General features: G+C 40.1%; 1 protein-coding gene across 2 annotated transcripts in view; it reads left to right on the top strand.

Annotated features, from left to right (window-relative positions):
• CORIN (corin, serine peptidase) overlaps window positions 1-21,217 on the top strand; it is a 1,415,152-nt gene that overhangs the window by 990,775 nt on the left and 403,160 nt on the right. For both annotated transcript variants that reach the window (XM_044061411.1, XM_044061410.1), the window contains one exon: window positions 7,185-7,416. In XM_044061411.1, coding sequence (XP_043917346.1) covers window positions 7,185-7,416 — 232 coding nt within the window. The remainder of the gene's footprint in view (window positions 1-7,184; window positions 7,417-21,217) is intronic.

Below are 21,217 nucleotides of genomic sequence, written 5' to 3'. Positions count from 1 at the left end.
TCCTAGCTGTGCAGAAGACCTATGATGTGAAAGGGCAATCTCTGAGAATAGGGGGAACATACACATACAGGCGTCACAATGTTGTCTAGTCCTCTCGGGACATGACCCCTGCAGGTATGCCTGTGTGCATCAGAGATGACACCATGGTGCACACTGCAAGGAAGTACATGGATACATGATGCATGGAGAACCTGGTGACCTTAGAAGTACACAGTAGGAAACTTTAGCAGCAGTGCCAGCACCATGTGGGCATATATAATTGGCATATCTATGCAAATATAGCTGTCATAACTAGCCAAACATTGTAAAACCTAAATATGCAAATATAAAAGTACACCAAACCATATTTAAAAAGCATATTCATACAGCTGTATGTATTTAATTATATGAGTGTAGTTACCAAGTATAAAAGGGGAAGAGTATGCAATGCCATATTTCAGACATTTAAACTTACTGAACCCAGGGTCCCGCTGTGCTTTGACTTGCTACCATCAAAATCTAACGCCATCAAGTCTCTTCCTCAATATATTTGTGAGGCAGTGGTGCACCTGTATAATCCTGATCTGCTGGCTAAGGTCAGAAGCAAGATTTTCCAAAGTATGAATCTGAGAAAATGGACTCCCTGCAGTCCAGACATATGGTAATTGTTATAAAACTCCTACTCCTGCAGAAAGATCCAAGTATCTGATATATAAATGGATACACCACCCAGCATGATAACAGCAGGTCACACATATCTACAACAGGCACATGACTGTCCACTCACAGTGAGCTGTTCTTTGGTATTCTGAGGTATGGTGCACACTTCACCATGAGTAGAATGGGGTGCTACCACAAGATGCCCACTGGTCCCAAAGGAGGTTAATACAGTTCTGGAACATTCAGTGCAAATGAGCCTCTTTAACCATGTAAGATGTAATGACACACACAAATAGACATACCAAGGAGAAGGTTCATTCTGCAAATGAGTGTTGATGACACAGAAGACAGGGCAAATCTGCATCACATTCATGTAGCAAGAGAGTAGCTCCACAGGTAATACCTCTGCCTCCCAGGTGCAAGGTGTGTTGTTCAACATTGATCCTGCATCACTATCCCTGTGGAGTCTGCAGATTGTTCCCACATCTTTCTGGGTTTCTGCTAGGTGTTCCAGTTTCCTCTCCCCACTTAAAAATAAACTAGTTGACAGGCTTATATATATATCTATATCTATATCTATCTATATCTATATAGATATATATATATATATATATATATATATATATATATATGTGTGTGTGTGTGTGTGTGTGTGTGTGCGTATGTGTGTGTGAGTGTGTGTGTGTATAACACACACACACACACACACACACACACACACACACACACACGTATATTTGTATGTATATGTATGTACACACACACACACATATAGATATAGTATGTATATATATATATATATATATATATATATATATATATATATATACACACACACACACACACACACACACGTAGCCCAGGCTGGTATGACCCTGACCCTGAGTACCATCCTGCCCTCACCAAGAATGATGACACAGTATAAAGAAAAAATTATCAATTTCAGCAATTGGCTAAGTTTCTGGTGTCATTCAAAGGGGATCCAGTATCTATCCACCTGGGATGACATGCTCTATGAGCCATGTTGCTTCACAAGAGATGGCTTGCACCTGTCACCCTTAGGCTTTCAAATACTGGCCAAGGCTTTTGTCGCCCTCATAGTGTATTTTTTAGGCAAGGCTCAAAAGACAAACCCACCACCGTAAATAGCACAAGTAACCAAAAACTGAGGGTAATGCTACTCAACGCCAGAAGTCTAAACCTCAAAATGCATGCACTCGAGACACTCCTCAGTATGGAGAACATTGATATCTGTACAGTAACAGAAACCTGGTTTAAGGCTCCAAAGAGCACCCCAGCACTACCAGGCTATAACTCATACCATACTTTTCGGCAACAGAACCCGGACCGAAACACAAAAGGTGGGGATGTATACATATTCATCAAGGATACCCATACCTCCAGGTTAGTGGCACAGCACAATGCCTCAGAGATCATCCATGTGCAACTAACAATGGGCAAAACTGCAATTCAAATTGTAGCTTGCTACAGATCACCCACCATGACCCAGGACCCCCATTCCAAGTTTCAGGAGACACTGGAAAATATGAAGGTCTTTCCAAATGCCCTACTATTGGGTGATTTCAGTTACCCAAACATTAACTGGAAGAACTACTCAAGTACTAACTCCCTGGCCCAATGCTTCCTAGAATTTATAAACTCGAATGCCCTGGATCAACTGGTCAGCACCCCCACCAGAGATGACAACATATTGGACCTGGTCATCACCAACACGGGTGACTGGTGTTCTACACCGGAGGTCAAATCCATGTCGGTTAGATCAGACCATAGACTAATCACTCTGGATATCCACATTCCACCCCACCCCCAATCAAGGAAACCACCATGAAAAACTTTTCAAAAGCAAACTTCACGTTACTTAAGACCGAGGTGGAAAGGTTCACAGCCCCCATGCTAAAGGACAACACTGTCCAAGCTGCTGAATCCCTTACAAAGGCACTCTATGAGCACCTGCAAGAATGCATGGATCGTGCTATCCCAAGCAAAACCAAGACTCACTCCTCCAAGAAAAGGAAACCAGTCTGGTGGATCCCTGCCATAAACAAGCTATACAATAGAAGGAGGAAACTAGTGCAGAAAAAGAGTAAAATCCCAAGAAGGAAAGACATCCCTGATCAGTATCAGCAAGAAACAATGATCCCTCATAAAATCATCCAAGGCTAGCTTAGAAAGAAAAATTGCCAAGGACTCCAAAGATAACCACAAAATGTTCTTTAGCTATGTCAAGAACCTAAGTGGAAACTCTCAGATTTGCTCTCAGTTAGTGCAGAATGGCACAAAATACACTGAACTGACTGATATTTGCCAACATTCTGGCAGACAGGTTTAGTGCAAACATCACCCCCCACTCACCCCCTAAAGGGCCCATAACCATACCAGAAGAATGTAGTGCCCTGGCAATCACTGACACACAGATTAAAACAGCCCTATCCAAAGCCAAAAATGCAGTTTCAATGGGACCAGACGGTGTCCCAGGCTGTGTCTTACACGAGTTCCAAAATGAACTAACCCCTCACCTAAACACACTGTTCAAACTCAGCCTCTCTACAGGCTATGTACCCATAGAGTGGTACACAGCAACAGTTATCTCACTCCACAAAGGTGGAGCCACAACGGACCCCGGGAATTATCGCCCTATAAGCCTGACTAGCTTGGTCTGCAAAGCTATGGAGCGCATCATCATGGAACTCATTAACAGAGACATTGGGAACCTCCATACACTGGACCTTACCCAGTTCGGCTTTGTTAAGGGCAGATCATGCCTCCTAAACTTGGTGGACTTCATTGAGACAGTTACCAAGGCTATAGACGAGGAAAAGGTGGTACACACAGCCTACCTAGACCTCGCAAAGGCCTTCGACACCATTCCCCATTCTGGTATTATAGACAAGCTCACCAGCCTGAACATAAACCCCTATGTCACAAGATGGGTTGCCAGTTGGCTCACGGACAGAACCCATATGGTGAGAGTTGTGGGAGCTAGGTCTGACTCTAAACCGGTTACAAGTGGCGTTCCCCAGGGCTCAGTCCTAGGACCCCTCCTGTTTGGCATATACTTCTCAGAAGTACAGACAAGCACAGGAGGACTATGGCTGACCAGGTTTGCAGAAAACTGCAAACTAGGGGCTATAATTCACTCACCAGCTGACACAGACATCCTCCAAAAGGGTCTCACTGAGACGGATACCTGGTGTCAAAATCATGGCCTCAAGTTAAATGCCAAAAAGGGCATAGTTATTCCCTTTGGAAAGAACAAAGTACCCACAAACTACTACATAGGTGGTAGTCCCCTAAATACAGAAAACGTTATAAGGGATCTGGGGAACCAAGTAGATAGTAATCTCTCCTTTGATAATCACATTGCCAAAGTAGTTAGAAAATCCTTCTATGTGGCCCACCTAATCACAAAAGGGTTTGCATCCAGATCAAAAGAGGTCATTGTGCCCCTCTACTCATCACTCATCAGATCCATCATAGAGTACGACGCCCCATTTGGGATGTACCTTACAAGACACCTGCAACAGCTGGAAAGACCACAGAAGTACCTCACCAAGAGGATCACTGGCCTCAAACACATGCCCTATGCAGCTCGACTGAAGAAACTACAGCTTTACTCGGTTGCATACCGCCTGTTCAGAGGTGATCTCTGCCTGACATACAAGGCCATGTCCAACCCAGAATTGATGGACATGCTCCACCTAAAGAAAACGTTATCCCCTCGAGCCACATGCTCTAGGGATCTAAACCTCACCACAACAATAAATAGGACGTGCTGGAGGGATAGATTCCTGTCCCAGAGACTTCCCATGCTTTGGAACATGATTCCAGTCTACATTAGGCAGAGCTCCTCGCTAGCACTCTTCAAGAGAAACCTTGACAAGTGGATGGGAAACAGAAAGTTTACCCCGGGGATCACTTCAGTGGCTCTGCTGGACAGAGGCACAGGGAACTAATCTAAGGGGGCAGCGAAAGCCAACACATTCTGGCTAGGCTTATAAATGCCTTCGGGCAGATAGCCTAGTACCTACCTATGAACCTATGAAAATATTAAATGTGCACTTTATATTTTAGGATTGGGATTCAGTGCTGGCAAGGTGTTTGCTCTTTCCCCAACTGTTTTGTAGTTTATAATTAGTATAAGTAGAGGCAGGCTTGGGGATGGGGTTGTCTGTGTGTTTTATTTCTTGGAATGTTAATTTTCATGCTCTCAAAACAGTGCAGATGGAACTTCCTTTCTGCCTTGTTTAGTGATCAAACAATTTGCTTATTTATGTGTAGCAGTGTGACATTTCTAGGGAGTTTACATTTTTTTTATTTGCGCTATTTGTTGGTATTTTGTTGTAGGGACAACTGGTCAGGACTCCCCGAGAAGGTTAAGATCACTTAGTCTTTGGTTACACCTGTCCCTCTTTATAAAGGACAGTCCATGTTTAGGCAGTTTTGTTCTATGGCAAAAAAATGACAAATGCCCTGAGATTTTAGGACAAAAATGTTTCTACGTTTCCACTGATATTTTTTATAAAAGACTTATTTTGCATACTAAACACACCGGTAGTCTATGAAACAGCAGACACAACTCCAATTTTACATTATTTTTTTTTTTTTTGTCAGAAAAAGTGAAGTCCAGTGCATTGCAGTGGTTGTTGATTTGTTGTGTTTTGCAAAATCTTGTCATTCCTTTAAAATTATCCAAGTTTGGGCATTTGAAAAGGCGGTAATCCTACTTGAGTCCTGAATAGTTCTGGTTAGTAAGGCTATGGGGCGCATCATCATGGACCTAATTAACAAGGATATAGGGAATCTCCAAACTCTAGATCACACATAATTTGGTTTTGTGAAAGATAGATCATGCCTGCTCAACCTGGTTGACTTCTTTGAGTCAGTCACCAGAGCTGTGGATGAGGGCAAGGCAGTTCATACAGCCTACCTTGATCTGGCAAAGGCCTTTGATACCATTTCCCACTCAGGAATTATTGATAAACTCACCAAACTAGGCATCAACCCCTGTATCACTAGGTGGGTTGCAAATTGACTAACAGAACCCACAGTGTGAAAGTAGCGGACTCCAAGTCAGACTGCTGACCAGTCATGATTGGAGTCCCACAGGGTAGGTCCTGGGTCCTCTCGTTTTGGCATCTACTTCTCAGACATCCAGGCCAACATGGAGGGACTCTGGCTGACCACAGTTGCAGACAACTGCAAGCTGGGAGCCATTATTAACTCCCCAAGTGATGCAGACATCCTACAGAAAGGTGTGCGTGTGTGTGTGTGTGTGTGTGTGTGTGTGTGTGTGTGTGTGTGTGTGTGTGTGTGTGTGTGTATGCGCTTACAATAGCCTACCAACATAGGATCCATTTCTGCTACCTTGAATTGGATTAGGTATTTTTTAGTGAAACATGTTGTGGTCATTCCGGTTATAACAAGTGTTTCGGCACATGCATACCAGAAGGGGCATTATACTCAATGACTAGCTGAATGAGTACCAGGTACAGTGGCATGTTTGCATCCCTGGACCTGGATGCAGTATCTTTAGATATAAGCTGTGCGATGAAAAGGACTTCCTTATCATCGTGGATACATGGTGATCAAAGGCAATTTCATTGTCAGCATAGGTTCATAAATTCCAAACCATGTGATCAGTTATCAGGGGTATGTTGTCAATGTAATAGTTTCAAGGAGAGTCATGCTTGGCAAAAGGCGTGATTATATACTTCTTGGCATTTAGTTTTTGTCCATGGTTTTGACACCAGCTATTTGTTTTGGATAGGCTTTCTTGGAGGATCTGTGAAACTTATGATGGCACCAGTTTTATACTTGTCTGACAGTTGGTGAACCACACACCCTTAACATAACTGTTGACCTCTGAGAAGTAAATGCCAAAGAGGACTAGCCAAAGGACTGAACCCTGGGGTACATTGCTAATGACGAGTCTTTTAGATGAGATAAAGCCACACTTCCTAACTTTCTCTGTTCAATTTGTGAGCCAGTTTGCTTTCCATTGAGTTATATGGGGGCTGACATTTAGTTGTGAAAATGTATCTATGATACATGGATATGGATATGGGATGGTATTGAATGCCTTTGCAAGGTCAAGATAAGCAATGTGCACTGTTTTGCCATCATTCATTGCTTCAGTAACTTTTTCAAAGAAGTCAACCAGCTTGAGTAGGCAGGACCTGCTCCTAACAAATCTGTCCTGGGTTGGGTCAAGAGTCTGTACATTTCCTATTTCATTATTTGTTAATTCCATAATGATCTTTCTCATAGTCTTACAACTGAGACTGATCAGGCTTACAGGTCTGTAATTACCAGGGTCCATTAAAGCCCCACCTTTGTGCAAGGGAATGACTGTTGCTATCCTGTATTCATCATAAAGCCTGTTTTAAGACAGGATATTTAACATGTATTAGAAAGCATTTAATGAAACAAAACCATCTTAATTTGATTATTTGCATCATCTTGTGACTGTGTCTATTCTTGCAATACTGCAATTTCAAATCCATTTCTGTTTTCTGTCATGCCAGGTCAGTGTGAGCTTATTAATCTAGAACTGTGCATGAACCTGCCTTACAATTATACCACGTTCCCTAACTACCTGGGCCACAGGACTCAGAAGGAAGCCTCGCTTAGTTGGGAATCATCTCTTTTCCCAGCCCTTGTGCAAACAAATTGTTACAAATACCTCATGTTTTTTGCTTGTACCATCCTTGTGCCAAAGTGTGATCCTGAGAAAAATCAACAGATTCCACCATGCAGGTAATTGACAATATACTTCTCAAGTCATCTGCATGCATTGCTATATGGTTACAGTTTAAAGCGCCAGTTATAGTGACTTAAAATATGCTTCACTGTGATCCACACTGATTTCAACTTTTTTATATCAGTTTATTAAAATTGTCAAATATGGCTGCATTTGCAATTTCACATCAGATTGTACACCATAACATATTCAAGCAAAAGCAGAGCTTCATTTCTTTAAATCTGTTATAGTCTGTACATCATGGTTGTTAATGTCTTGATGAATTTCTCTTGGCTAGAAAACCACCTCTGTATATTAATTCATAATATACATGATGTTTTGATCAGAATTATTATTGTGCTGCTTGGAATTCAGATAATCCTTCTATCCTTTGAAGCCTCTAGTTTATTACCGCATTCCTCCTCAATATATATCACCTTCCTACTGTAACAATTTTGGTGGAATTATAAAGGAACCTATGCTACAATGATGGCATTGAACTCAGGGCTCTAATTCACCTTAGTATGTAATTTCTTCCAGCAACAGCAATGTTACTGTTATATTTTTTCTAGGGATGCTCCATCTCTGTTGAATTAGGCATGTTCTTGAATCATTCCTGCCTTATATTTTGCCAAACATCAGCTTTCATATAGTTACTGTCACCTGTTTGCTAGTACCATTTATGGCATCTACATTATATTAGATTCAGCTTCTATCAGTTATGGGTCTTTTTTCAGAATTGCTAGCAGTGTCGGCTAACTTAATGGCAATTTGCTAATTTGTGACTGCCTGCGATGAAGTGTTTTTTTTAGTGGTTCTAAGACCCTTTCATTAACAAATCTATAGATGCAGGAATATTTATTAGGAAACATGGAATTACATTCTAAGAACCTTAGTGTTTGCTGTTCTGAGATGGACTATGAAGACTGCTGTTATTCCCAGCTTGCACCAGAGGGTATCCCTGTGAATTCTGACCATGTTGTTGATTTACAGATTTGTCTTGTGTACAAGTCATTGCTTATTTGATAGGTCCCCAAAAAGTACGGCCCTTCAAGTGAATTAGAGAGCCTTGGGAGACTGAATCTCTTTTGAGAACCATTCCTGGATGGGATATTAGGAAATTAGTGCTCTTCATGATACATTTGGTTAACATATAGTGTGTCTGTTTGTTTTAGTGGGACAGTGAGACTGCAATTACTCTGTAAGCATTGTCTCTATTTATGGTTGTTTCTATTATGTTTGTGCAATCATTGAGTTAACAAATATAAGAATGATGGGTGGGAAGGACAAACTTCCCACATGTCAGGGTGTGGAAGTGTGGGTCCCACATGGCAGGGGCTGGGAGTGTGGGGGATTCCCTCTGCAAAAACAATTTGCATTGTTTAGCAATTTGACCTAATGACAAGTTGTAATACATTAGTTTGTTTGTCAATGAGATCGGAGTTGTGACCTTGTAGGGAAAACCATTACTATGCCATTTGTCACTTTTCAATGATCCCTTGAAGTCTTATACCTGGGGATTTACATAGAAATGGAGCCAAGAGCATTCCCAACTCCATTATAGTAACATTAATGAGATAATTCTCCTTCCCAACATCAGTTTTTTTTTATTGAGTTAGAGTAAATCTGTCTTTTGTCACATGCAAGTGATTTGGCCTCTTCATTCTTGAACATCACTCTAGCATGCCTTATCCTATGCCTACTCAAAGGATGTAGTATTATGTTTATTCCAGATTACTTTATTCTTTACTATATGAACCTTATCCATAAACAAATGTAATGTATATGCTCCTTTAAATCAATCAGAATATATATTTTATTTACTTTTTACATGTACTAAAGTGGCTGTATCATTAACTTTGAATCGTAGTGTATTAACAGTAAATTCTCCACAACTGCAATATATCTGTGATGGATTCCACACACTTTTGTTGTTACAGTATGTTGCCTGAGTTTGAAGTGTTTCCTCTGCAGTTCTGTTTATATATTCATAAGAACTTTTTTGTTTCCCATCAAGTTCTGTTATTTAGGTTTGCCATCTGATTATGCTGTTCTCTGCCTTCAGCTGGGCTTTCATTGTGCTATTCTGGTCTACAGTTAGGATCAGGAAGACAAACACCATCCTTCCCTATTTCGTTTGTATACTTACAGTATTTACAACTGGCTTTTCAATGTCATTGGTTGCTGTTTCTGTTTTCTTTTACTACATCCACAAGTTGCCCATGGATTGCCTCCTTAAATGTCATAACTGCAGTATCCTGTATGTCACTGATTATATAGAAATTTTAATTGAAACTAACAGCGAAGGATGCCCCATCTTTCCTTCCTCACATCAGCAGTATGTCCATAGGTGGAGCTAAAGGGGTCACATGAGGGCATGTTCCCCACCTGTGAAAGTGTGTGCCCCGTGAGTGTCTCTGGCCCCGAAAATACTAAAAAATGTTTGACACTAGGAATATTAAAACAAATGTTTGACACTAGGAATATTAAAACAAATGTTTGACACTAGGAATATTAAAACAAATGTTTGACACTAGGAATATTAAAACAAATGTTTGACACTAGGAATATTAAAGCAAATGTTTGACACTAGTAATATTAAAACAAATGTTTGACACTAGGAATATTAAAACAAATGTTTGACACTTACAGGTGAGCTCATCACAAAAGGGTATTCAGTTATACGTGAGCACACCATTCAAGTACAATCAACTCTTTAGTGCACCTCTTGTTAAGTCTTCTGGTCAGGAGATTAAATAAGGTGGAGGTGTCCATCACTACATTTTAAGCAATCAGTCAGGAGAAGGAAGAAAGTGTTTTTAGGAAAGTGGTGATTACTAAATTTTAATCAGTGTGTGTGTGTGTGTGTGTGTGTGTGTGTGTGTGTGTGTGTGTGTGTGTGTGTGCGCGCATGTACAGTGACCAAGTTAGATAGTGGGTTTCTTGTTAATTGACTTAAACAGAGTCTCACAGATAGTTAGAAATAAGTTGCCTCAAGGGTATGGGGTTTATTAAGAGTGCAGAGCCTTTATCCTCCAAATAAAACCTCCCATAACTTCTTTTTTTGGTAAATCAGTCATTAGAGTTTCACAATTCTCCTTGTTCAGAAAATGCATATCTATGCAAAACCTGTTGTAGTTCTGCGCTATTAATGAACTGATCTCGTAGTCAAAGGTGTAGGGCCTGAATCCTCTGACTTCTGTTTGCCTACTGTATGACTGTGAGAAAGTCACTCAGACAGTATTCCTGGGTCACCCTTTAAAAGGAACACTTTCTTCAGTGGATTAACTGGTTAACAAAGTGATAATAATATTTAAAATGTGCCCCTTTTGTATTCTCCCCCTAATTATTTTTTTATTGTCCTTCATTTTTATTTTTTACTTACTTAACATTTTCTAATTAGGTTACACTCATATGAAATAAAGGCAACTATTACAGTATAAAAGAAACTTATATGTTGAACATTCAGCATTTGAAGAGGTGCATTAGGGAGATCGTCAGTTAGCAGTAGGTTGTGATTATTGTTTAGACAGGGAAGGAAATTAATAGGGCAGAAAATGTTAATATTGTACTTAGGTGATGGTGTATTAAGCAGGTTGAAAGACTATAATATATTTATTTTTTTATTTATTTTATTTTACATTTGTTTACCAGGAAGATCCAACTGGGACAGTGCCCATTTTCAGCAGAGACCCAGGGAGAAAAGCTCCAGCCTAAGCTTTCATACAAAATCATAACATCAAGGAATAGAAATTATAGAGGAAAACTGAACGTTAACACATTTACAGGATAAAATTGTAAAAACAAAAATATATACATAGTATCAAATAGAACAAGACTTTAAACACTAGAATATAGACAAATATATGGTTAACCTTATATATATGTGGAGGAACATAAAATTAGTTAGGAAATTAAGTAGGGAGAATAACTTAGGCAAAGTAGTGCATAGCTAGTAATACTTTTTTGGTGAAAGTTGCAGCTAAGAATGTAACTACTTATAGTGAAGTAGTGTTGCCAGAAGGGATATGTTAAGAGTCAGTACGTACAGCCAAATTGAATAAGTAATGCTAAGTTAATAATTAACCTGGAGTGTTACATGTGCAAAGCCAGGATTCAAATAAGTGTGTTTTGAGAGATATTTTGAAATGATTAAGATTCCTTATGGATCTAATACTATGTGGAAGGGTATTCCAATTTTTAGCAACAAAGTTAGAGTAAAGAGAGTTGCCTGCTGTATTGGATACTTTCGTTACTTGGAGTACGTCTTTGTTAGATGATCAAAAATTACAAATGTTAAAGCAGGGTTGTAGAAGATTTTTTAGGGAAGGTACATTCTCGGAATTGTGTATTATTTTGTGAGCCATTATTAACTGGTTATAGTTCATAACATGACGTAGTTCCAACCAAGAAAGATTTTTTAGGCATTGACAGTGATGGGTTGAATGTGTGGAATTTGTTGCAAATTTGGCAATCTTATTGTAACATGATTCTAATTTATAAAATTTATTATAATATAGTTATAGGAAGTTATTCACTAAATTCTCTTAAAAGGTTAACAGAACTGTTTTTGCATCAACATGCATTTTCTGAGCGTTTGAACAAGAAAAACTATGAAACTCTAGTGACTGGCAAACAAACCTTACTGATTTTTAATCCTCATCAATTTATCAGAAAATGTCAAAAGACACAAGTGAAGTAGTTAGTGCAAAGAATGAAGTGTCTCAGCTGTTAATGATCTGCTTTCTGTAGTCAAGGGGTCAAGGTTTGAATCTTTGTACATCCATTTGCCTACTATGTGACTTTGAGAAAGTCAATTAACCAGATAGTGCTCCTGCGTTGCCTCTTTATCAGGTTTAAAATATTGAAAAATAAAAAAGATAGGGCATACATATGAGCCTAAAGTCTCATGTGCAGCTGTAGAAAGGAGTAGAACCATATCATGTCCAAGTGGACCAGCACCTCCCTCCACCCGCAGCCATACCGATATCCCATTGCTTGGCTGTCTCTTTCCAGTTACCATAAAACCTGTCAGCATACATAGTATGTTCTTCTTTACTTTTACAATGATCACAAAGATTTGGATTTAATTGAAAGTCTTTACTGAAATTTTTACAGTAAAAACACTGACAGCCATTTGATGAAAAAAACTTAACACTCTCAGAACAGACAGTATGGGCAACAGTAAACGTCTCTTCCTTTGAAACTCATATTTATTAAAACTGCATCTGGCAATCTATTAAACTCCAACATATATTCAGTAATTCAAAACAGAATACAGAGAAGCACCAAGTAGCTTCTATCTGTGTAAATGGGTGTGCCTTCGCTGAAGGTTGAACATCGAGCTGGTACCTCGGCGTTCGTGGAAATCTACTGCCAATCATTAGCGGACTGGAGTTCCGCTGTGGTGACCCCTAACCGGGAAAATCCGAAAGACAACAACAACAACTAAGTAGCTTCTATCTGAAGGGTACAGGAAAAGACAAATGGACAGCTACCAGACACAGGTGTCTCTTTTTAGGGGCAGCCCAAGAGCACTCTGTGGTAAAATGACATGGTCAGACTCACACTAGACAAATGAAATCTGAGTAAATCAAAAGCCACACTGCAGGAAGCAGCTCATTAGTAGCTCATAGCCTTAGCTCATCTGTATTAAGTACAAAACTGTTCTAGTCCAACACAGTGCATTTCACACCCTTGTGCCTGCCAGAAACACATTAAATGAAAACTGTATTCATAGCTAATATTTAACATTACACTCATAGACTTCATGCTGTGCAGTGTATTCACAAACCAGTAACAGTCAACAAAACAAGCAATCCGTGGATCATACTCAAACAGCATGGCTAATATAATGAAGCCCATGTTTACTACAATCATTTCCTTCCTTTACACCATAACTGCTGTGGGATGCAGGTTACACACAAAAACACAAATACAGACACACACACACATACACACATAGACCACACACATGCACACACACACACACACACACACACACACACACACACACACACACACACACACACACACATAAATTACAACCACTTGTATGACTATTCACCAAGTGAATGAATGAAGTCATAAATAATGGCCCAGAAGTGTATCTCAGCATGTTGATGTCAGAACCATATAGTGCAACACCCCTCTGCCTTCTCAACAATTTATCTCAAGAATCAGAAACAAAGATCAAAAATAGAAACAACTTTTTGAATATTTTTCTTATATAATTGTATTATCAAGCATTTTCTGAAGGACAAAAAAATGGGGAACTCACATGCCTGACATTATTTAGTGACAGTAATCCATAAGAATTTGCCAGAAAGCCACAGAATTTACAAGGAACAGACCATGGTAATTCTCAATTTCTTTGCTCAACAATTCTGGACAAAGCTAAAAATAAAAATAGGGATAAAAAGGGACATATTTTAAATATTATTTTATGTATTTGTTAACCAGGTAAACCTCTAACAAGTTACAAACATTTTTAACAGGCATTCAGTAATTGCATGAATGGACATTAAGTATCTCATATTAACAATTATACATACAAATGTGTGTGTGTGTGTGTGTGTGTGTGTGTGTGTGTGTATGTGTGTGTGTGTTTGTGTGTTTGTTTATACACACATGCATGTGAATCAGAGATTAAAGGATTAGCAATGTAGTGGGTAGAATGAAGTAACAGGTTCATAGATTCACAGGAGGTTACTAGGCCAGCAGGCCTAGAGACCTTACAAGCCTAACCTTATTAATCCTGAGATGCCTGAATTGTCCTTGGTTAGATGGATGTTATGCACAGAGCGAGTCTATGATCAACACCGAATACCCCTATCCATTGGTGCCACCACCGGCTGAATTTCCAGTCTCCCATCCATTTGCCTGGGTTGCGTTTGAATACAGTAAATGAGGAACTCTGCTTCACATGAATTGGAAGTTTATTCCAGAGTAACAGCAATCTCTGGGAGACATACATATCTGTCTTTTCAGGATGTTCTATTAATGTCACAGGCTACATTAAGATCCCTAGAGCAAGCGACTCTTGTGCCATTTGACTTGCAGATATGCAGCATTTCCATCAGGGCAGGGTTAGAGACTGCCCTGTAGGCCAAGCACAAGCCTCGTCTCTGTAGCCTATATGATACAGAGTACAGTGAGAGGGCTTTCAGTCTATTCTTGTAAGTCATGGTTTGGAGTCCCTGTATTTTCTTGATGATAAACCCCTGCGGTCTTTCCAACTGCTGCAGGTATCTGGTTAGGTATATGCAGAAGGGAGCATTGTACTCTATTAATGGTCTGATGAAAGTCAAGTACAGTGGAGTTATAACAGCCTTTGACCTGGATGAGATGCCCTTACTTATGAGCTACACAACATAGAAGGCTTTCCTTACCACTGTGGAAACTTGGTGGTCGAAGTTCAGATTACTGTCTACCTGTGCTCCAGATCTCACAACACTGGGTTTAAACTTAAGGAGGGAGCTGCCAATATTGTAATTAGCAGGGAATTCTACTTTGCCAAAGGGGATAACAATGCACTTTTTTGCATTTTGCTTTAAACCATGGCTTTGGCACCATTCATTTGTCTGTGAAAGCCCTTCCTGTAATATGTTAACATCATTGGGGGACTCAGTGATTGCACCCAATTTGCAATCGTCAGCAAACTTGGTAATCCAAAGGCAATCTAATTTTTAGGCTGAACTTCCAGGAAATATATTCCAAACAGTAAAGGGCCCAACACAGACCCTTGTGGTACACCACTGGTGACAGGTCTAATGGTAGAGGTGGAGTCACCAACTTTGACAGTATGTGTTCTGTTGGTGAACCAATTGGCTACCCATCTAGTGATGTAACAGTTAATCCCCAAATGGGAGAGTTTCTCAATGATACCTGAGTGGGGGATTGTGTCAAAAGCCTTGATTAGGTCAAGATAGGCATTACGCACTGTCTTACCTTCATCCAGGGCTTTGGTGACTTTCTTGAAGAGGTCTACTAGAGTTACTAAGCATGATCTACCCTTAATGAAGTCAAACTGAGTTGTGTCTAGAGTATGAAGGTTGCCTATGTCCTTGTTGATAAGGTCCATGATGATTCTTTCCATGGCCTTACAGGTGAGACATGTTTACACTTATGGGTCTATAGTTCCCAGGGTAGGTTGATGGCTCCCCTTTCTGCAAGAGGATTACTGTTGCTGTTCTCCACTCTACTGAAATAAAGCAGTTCTCAGGCTATGGTTAAAAAGAATGCCAAGTGGAACCGCTAGATGATGTTTTAGATTGCTTAATAAGCAATCTGGAATGTTATCAGGTCCCATTGAGGCCATATTTTTGGCCTTGGAAAGTGCAGATATGACCTGTACTGTAGAGATACTAGGCAGAGGACTGGTGTCAGGTATGCTTTGGGGTATGGCTGGTGGGAACAGGGGGGGGGGGTGAAGTTTGTACCAAATCTGTCAGCTAGCAGGTTGGCAATTTCCTCTGGTAGAGTATGAGTGGTGCCATCTACTACCAGTTCAGTGCATAGCCAGACATTTGCTTTTAGACTTAGGACATAGTTAAAGAATGTCTTATAATTATCCTTAGCTAGGGATGCTATTTTAGCTTCGTAATTAGCTTCAGAGGACTTTACAAGATTTTTGATTTGCGTGTTCAAGCAGAACACAGAATTCTTCCTCCGCTGAGTCAGTTCCCTCTTGTTCTTAAACATCAGATGTTATATAGTCCTATCTCTCTGTAATTCTTGCTGCTTGCTGGATGGGTTTGGAAGAATTGAAGAATGCTGCCACGGCTAGCTGTCGAAGTGAACCCAAAATTTATTGGTGCAAGTAAACTGTTTAAAGCACTTTTCATTTGCCAAATAGGCAAACTTCATCAGAAACAAATTACAACATTCAAATCTGCATTTTATAACAGCAGATGATCCTTGATAACCAATTAGGTTAAGCAAATAAACTTTGACTAGCAGCCGAGACAGATGCCATGACAAACTAATAAACGAAAAAGCCAAGAAACTGAAATAATTGAAGAACCCAAAATTTATTGGTACAAGTAAACTGTTTAAAGTGCTTTTCATTTGCCAAACAGGCAAACTTCATCAGAAACAAATTACAACATTCAAATCTGCATTTTATAACATTGGTTATCAAGGATCATCTGCTGTTATAAAATGCAGATTTGAATGTTGTAATTTGTTTCTGATGAAGTTTGCCTGTTTCACTTCGACAGCTAGCCGTGGCAGCATTCTTCAATTCTTTCTGGATGGGTTTGGAGCCAATATTCGGCTCTGACTCGGCCGATACTAAAGCTTGAGAGCTTTTACTGGCTCGAGGCTAGCCCCTATCCCATGGTGCCTCACGGCAAATCCCCAGATCTCGTTTGCTGCGAAAGCTACGAGGTTGTGTCTTACTGGCTCATTGGCTAAGTAAAACAGTTTTTTACTATATTTAGTCTTTTCTGACCTTTTTTCTATCGGATTTATATTTGGATAGTTCCTTGTCTCTTGTGTGACTGTTTTTGAAAGTTATTCAACCCCTATTCCCCCTTAAGACTGTATGGCCCATTTAAGTTAGAGGGCCATAGTACCTGTTTAAGTTAGAGGGCCATTCCTCCCTGTGTGTGTGACTGTTTACAAAAAAAAAAAAGCTTTCTTCTTCTCTTCTCACCTTTATTGTACTTAATACCTTACTGTTGTTATTTATTTGCAAAAGCATACAGAAAGGATCTGACATGGTGGTTACACACAAAACAACTTGTCCTAGGTCGCCCACTTGTTCCTCCCCAAGAGAAAGCAGTTTTGACCATGGACACTTCCCAGATTGGGGGGGGGCATTATCTGGGAATGACAGTCCAAGGTACTTGGCAGAACCACGAGAACCACTTGCTCATCAATGTTCTGGAGATGAGAGCGGTGCTATATGCTTTGCTAGCACTTCACAGCTCTCTTCCCACTGGGACGATTGCAATTCAATCAAACAACATGTCTGTCGTGTGGTACATAAACAAGCAAGGGGAACCAAGTCCTACCCACTTTGCCGAGAGGCCTTAAGAGTTTGGAAATGGGTGATGGATACTCAACGCTTCCTGACAGCAATGTAGATCTCGGGAAAATCCAATGTAATAGCAGACAAACTCAGCCAAGCAATTCTGATGCCTCACGAGTGGTCCCTGAATCCAATGGTTGCGAAAGGGATCTTTCACAGATGAGGCCTGTCTTGCTGCAACCTATTTGCCACTCACCTGAACACCAAATACAGCAGCTACTTTGCCCTCATTCCCCATCCGGGGATGTCACCCAGGGATGCTCTAGTCCAGGATTGATCCCCGGGACTTCTTTATGCCTTTCGTCCTTTTCCACTCATCCCAAAGGTAATACAGAAAGCAAGACAGTTGCGGAGTTCCTTGATCCTCATTGCTCCTTACTGGCCTTGACAAGTTTGGTTTCCCTTCCTGTGGCCCTACCTTTTGGAGGAACCATGGATTCTGGATCCATCTCCAGATCTCCTGATTCATCAGTTGGGACAGTTCCACCCCAACATCCACGCCCTCAAATTGATAGCATGGCTGCTCCAGTTCCACGAATAGCCAGGTGTATTTCCTTATCCCCAGTGGTCAAACACATCCTAATTTCATCCCATAAACCTTCCACTCACAAGCTATATTCCAGAAAATGGAAAAGGTTTTCACTTTGGGCTACGAATCAGGGCTTAGATCCATATACGGCTCCTTTAAAATGCATTTAATCCTTCCTAGCAACAATTTTTCATGAAGGAGCAGCAGCCGCTGCAGTTAAAGTTCAATTAGCTGCTATTTCCAATTTCCACTTTGGTTTCATGGGAAATCCAATCATCAGCACTCCTTGTGTAAAACCTTTTTAAAAGGAGTTCTTCTTCTCAGGCCCCCAATAAAACATCCATTAGAACCCTGGAATTAACCTTAGTCCTCTCATATTTGATGTCTGCACCCTTTGAGCCATCCTCATCGTCAGACCTAAAATTGTTGTCATGGAAAACATTATTCTTGGTAGCCATAACATCTGCTAGGAGAGTTTCAGAACTACAAGCTTTGACTATTCTGCCTCCTTACATTATCTTTCACAAGCATTGAGTCTCTCTCAGGACAAACCCTTCCTTTCTTTCCAAAGTATGCTCAGAGCACAATCTGAATACCACCATTGAGCTACCTGTGTTTTTTCCAAACCACTCTAATAAATCAGAGTATAGACTACACCAGCTAGATGTTCACAGGATACTCAGTTTTTATATACACAGGACCAAAGAATTCAGGAAATCTGATCAACTTTTTGTTTCCTTTTCTGACAAAAGGAAAGGCTTGCCTGTTTCTAAAATTACTCTCTCAAAATGGCTTTCATATTGCATATCCTTTGCTTATCAACAAGCTGCTAGACAATTACTGGTAAAAGCTAAAGGTCACTCTACTAGGGCTGTAGCTACTTCATGTGCCTTTAGATCTAGGCTCCCAGTTGATACTATTTGTGCAGCAGCTACTTGGGCAAGACCACATATGTTTGTCACTCATTACAAATTGGATTTGGCCTCCAGGGACAGATCATCCTTTGGGTCCACTGTGCTGAAGAGTCTCTTCGCTTGAGCCACCTGGGATAAAGGTGCTAGGGATGCTGTCCCATCCAGCAAGAATTACAGTGAGATAGGACTACATAACATAAAGAAGTTATGTACTTACCATAAAGTTCCATGTTTGTAGTCCATCTCGCCTATATTCTTGCATCCCTCCCTCCAACCCCTTTCCTGTTTCTGGGGGATCTGATGGACCATTCTGGCATTGCCTGACTTGTTCTTTATTGTCCACCTGGGATGGATTATATTTCTAATCCTTTGCTGTATTTATACAGCTCTTAGATTACTGTTACCTGATAGGTATTTATTGCTTTCTAGCAAACTAGATCTGGGGATTTGCCGTGAGGCACCATGGGACAGGGGCTAGCCTCGAGCCAGTAAAAGCTCTCAAGCTTTAGTATCGGCCGAGTCAGAGCTGAATATCGACTCTGAACCCATCCAGCAAGAATATAGGCGAGATGGACTACAAACATGGAACGTTATGGTAAGTACATAACTTCTTTTTTCTTCCTTTTGTTATGTAACCTGTTTATACTTGAAGTCCACCAGGGTGGCTTATTTTTTCGGGAGGTCCTTGTTTTAATCCATTTAGGTACAACAGAGTCTATGCAAGGATTTGTGTAATCAGTTAAATACATGCCTGCTCTGTGATTGAACGTCTCTGTGAAATAGTCCATGCACTCTGAAGACCTCTTACTAAGTTAGCCACAGTCCCCTGTACTTGCCCATTAGATTATACTGCATATGCCAATTATTTAATCTCAGGAAATGACAGGCAACCTGCTTTACTTGCATCTCTATGCTAATTGCTTTGTTCTGGCTATAAACTGATTGGTCTCAGTTATAAACTGACCTGAAGGTGGGAAGCTCACTACACTCAGCTTCACCTCACATCCCTACCCCACCCCACTCTTACTCCAATATTATAGTTCCTACATACACATTTCACTTGTGACTCTTACTCCAGAACTCTCCCCAAATGACCTTACTACTTCTATACATACATTTTTGAATGTTGTTTTCTACTTTCTCATCGTTGTTTAATATTTAGCCCCATTCTCAACTATCTTTCTCTTTCCCATACTGCTTTGCACTATAACCATTTATAGTTACAACCCTCCCTCGTAGTACCTATCTATTCCAAACTGTATCTTTTTCTTTTCACAAATAAACCCTAATTTCTATTTATTTTGACTATATCATTACACTCTAGTATTTAATACCCCTCTATTCCTTACATTCCAGAGAAGATACTAGGACAACCTACATCTCTTCTTTTATATAAAATACTTATCTACTTGCCTATCCTCTTACAGCTTTCAGAATCCACCATCACTGAATCTCCTACTGTCCTGCAACTTCTTGTTTTCATCTTCATTGGTACCTCCACACTACCTGTCATCTAGAAAATACAGATTCCCGAACTTAATTATGCTACTATTCAGCTTATCTTCTATTCTTCTCCTACTGTGCCATCTTTCATCCTGCCATGACTCAATAATATCTCTCAACATCTCTCCGACTCTGTGACAACCACTTATCCATACTTCCTCTTTACACTCTCCAAACATTGCACAAAACCTATTTAATATTGCCCCTCACCTTTATTCCAAAAATGAACTGATTAACTGCACTTCAACTCAAACCAAAGTGCAAGAATCCTCTCCAAAAAACAAGTATGCATAATTCCATAATATACTAAAATACTTCTAAGAGGAGATATACTCCTTAATCCTGGTCCTGCCCAGCACAATAAACAGAAAGATAATTCTCTCCTGCACACTTCTGTAACCCAGCAATAGCCAATCCCCAACCTTGGTGATCTAACTTTTGCTGCAATAAATGTTAGAAGTATAAGAAATGAAACTGCTGAACAACATGCCGGGATTACACAACATAAGCCTGATATTTTTGCTGTAACAAACTTGGCTTAAACAAAGCATAAACGAATCCGAAGTTATACCTTCTGGCTATAATGTCACCTGTAATGACTGTATAAAGAGGAAAGGTGGTATTGCTTTAATATTTCCCAATACCTACAACATTTCTCCTTACAGCAAACCAACACCAAAATTCAGTTCAGCAAATAAACTATTATAAATAAATATTTTTTACTGTCCCTTACATCCCTCCTGGCAACAATACAGCTATACTTGAAGATATCCTACATTGGATAGCCATAATACTTCCACAAGAAAAAATATTGCTAAGTGATGTGAATGTCAGTT

Source organism: Protopterus annectens, chromosome 2.part0 (genome assembly GCF_019279795.1).
Source record: "Protopterus annectens isolate FY-2018-M chromosome 2.part0, PAN1.0, whole genome shotgun sequence".
Lineage (NCBI taxonomy): Eukaryota > Metazoa > Chordata > Ceratodontiformes > Protopteridae > Protopterus > Protopterus annectens.
This window is presented reverse-complemented; position numbering and strand designations above follow the sequence as displayed.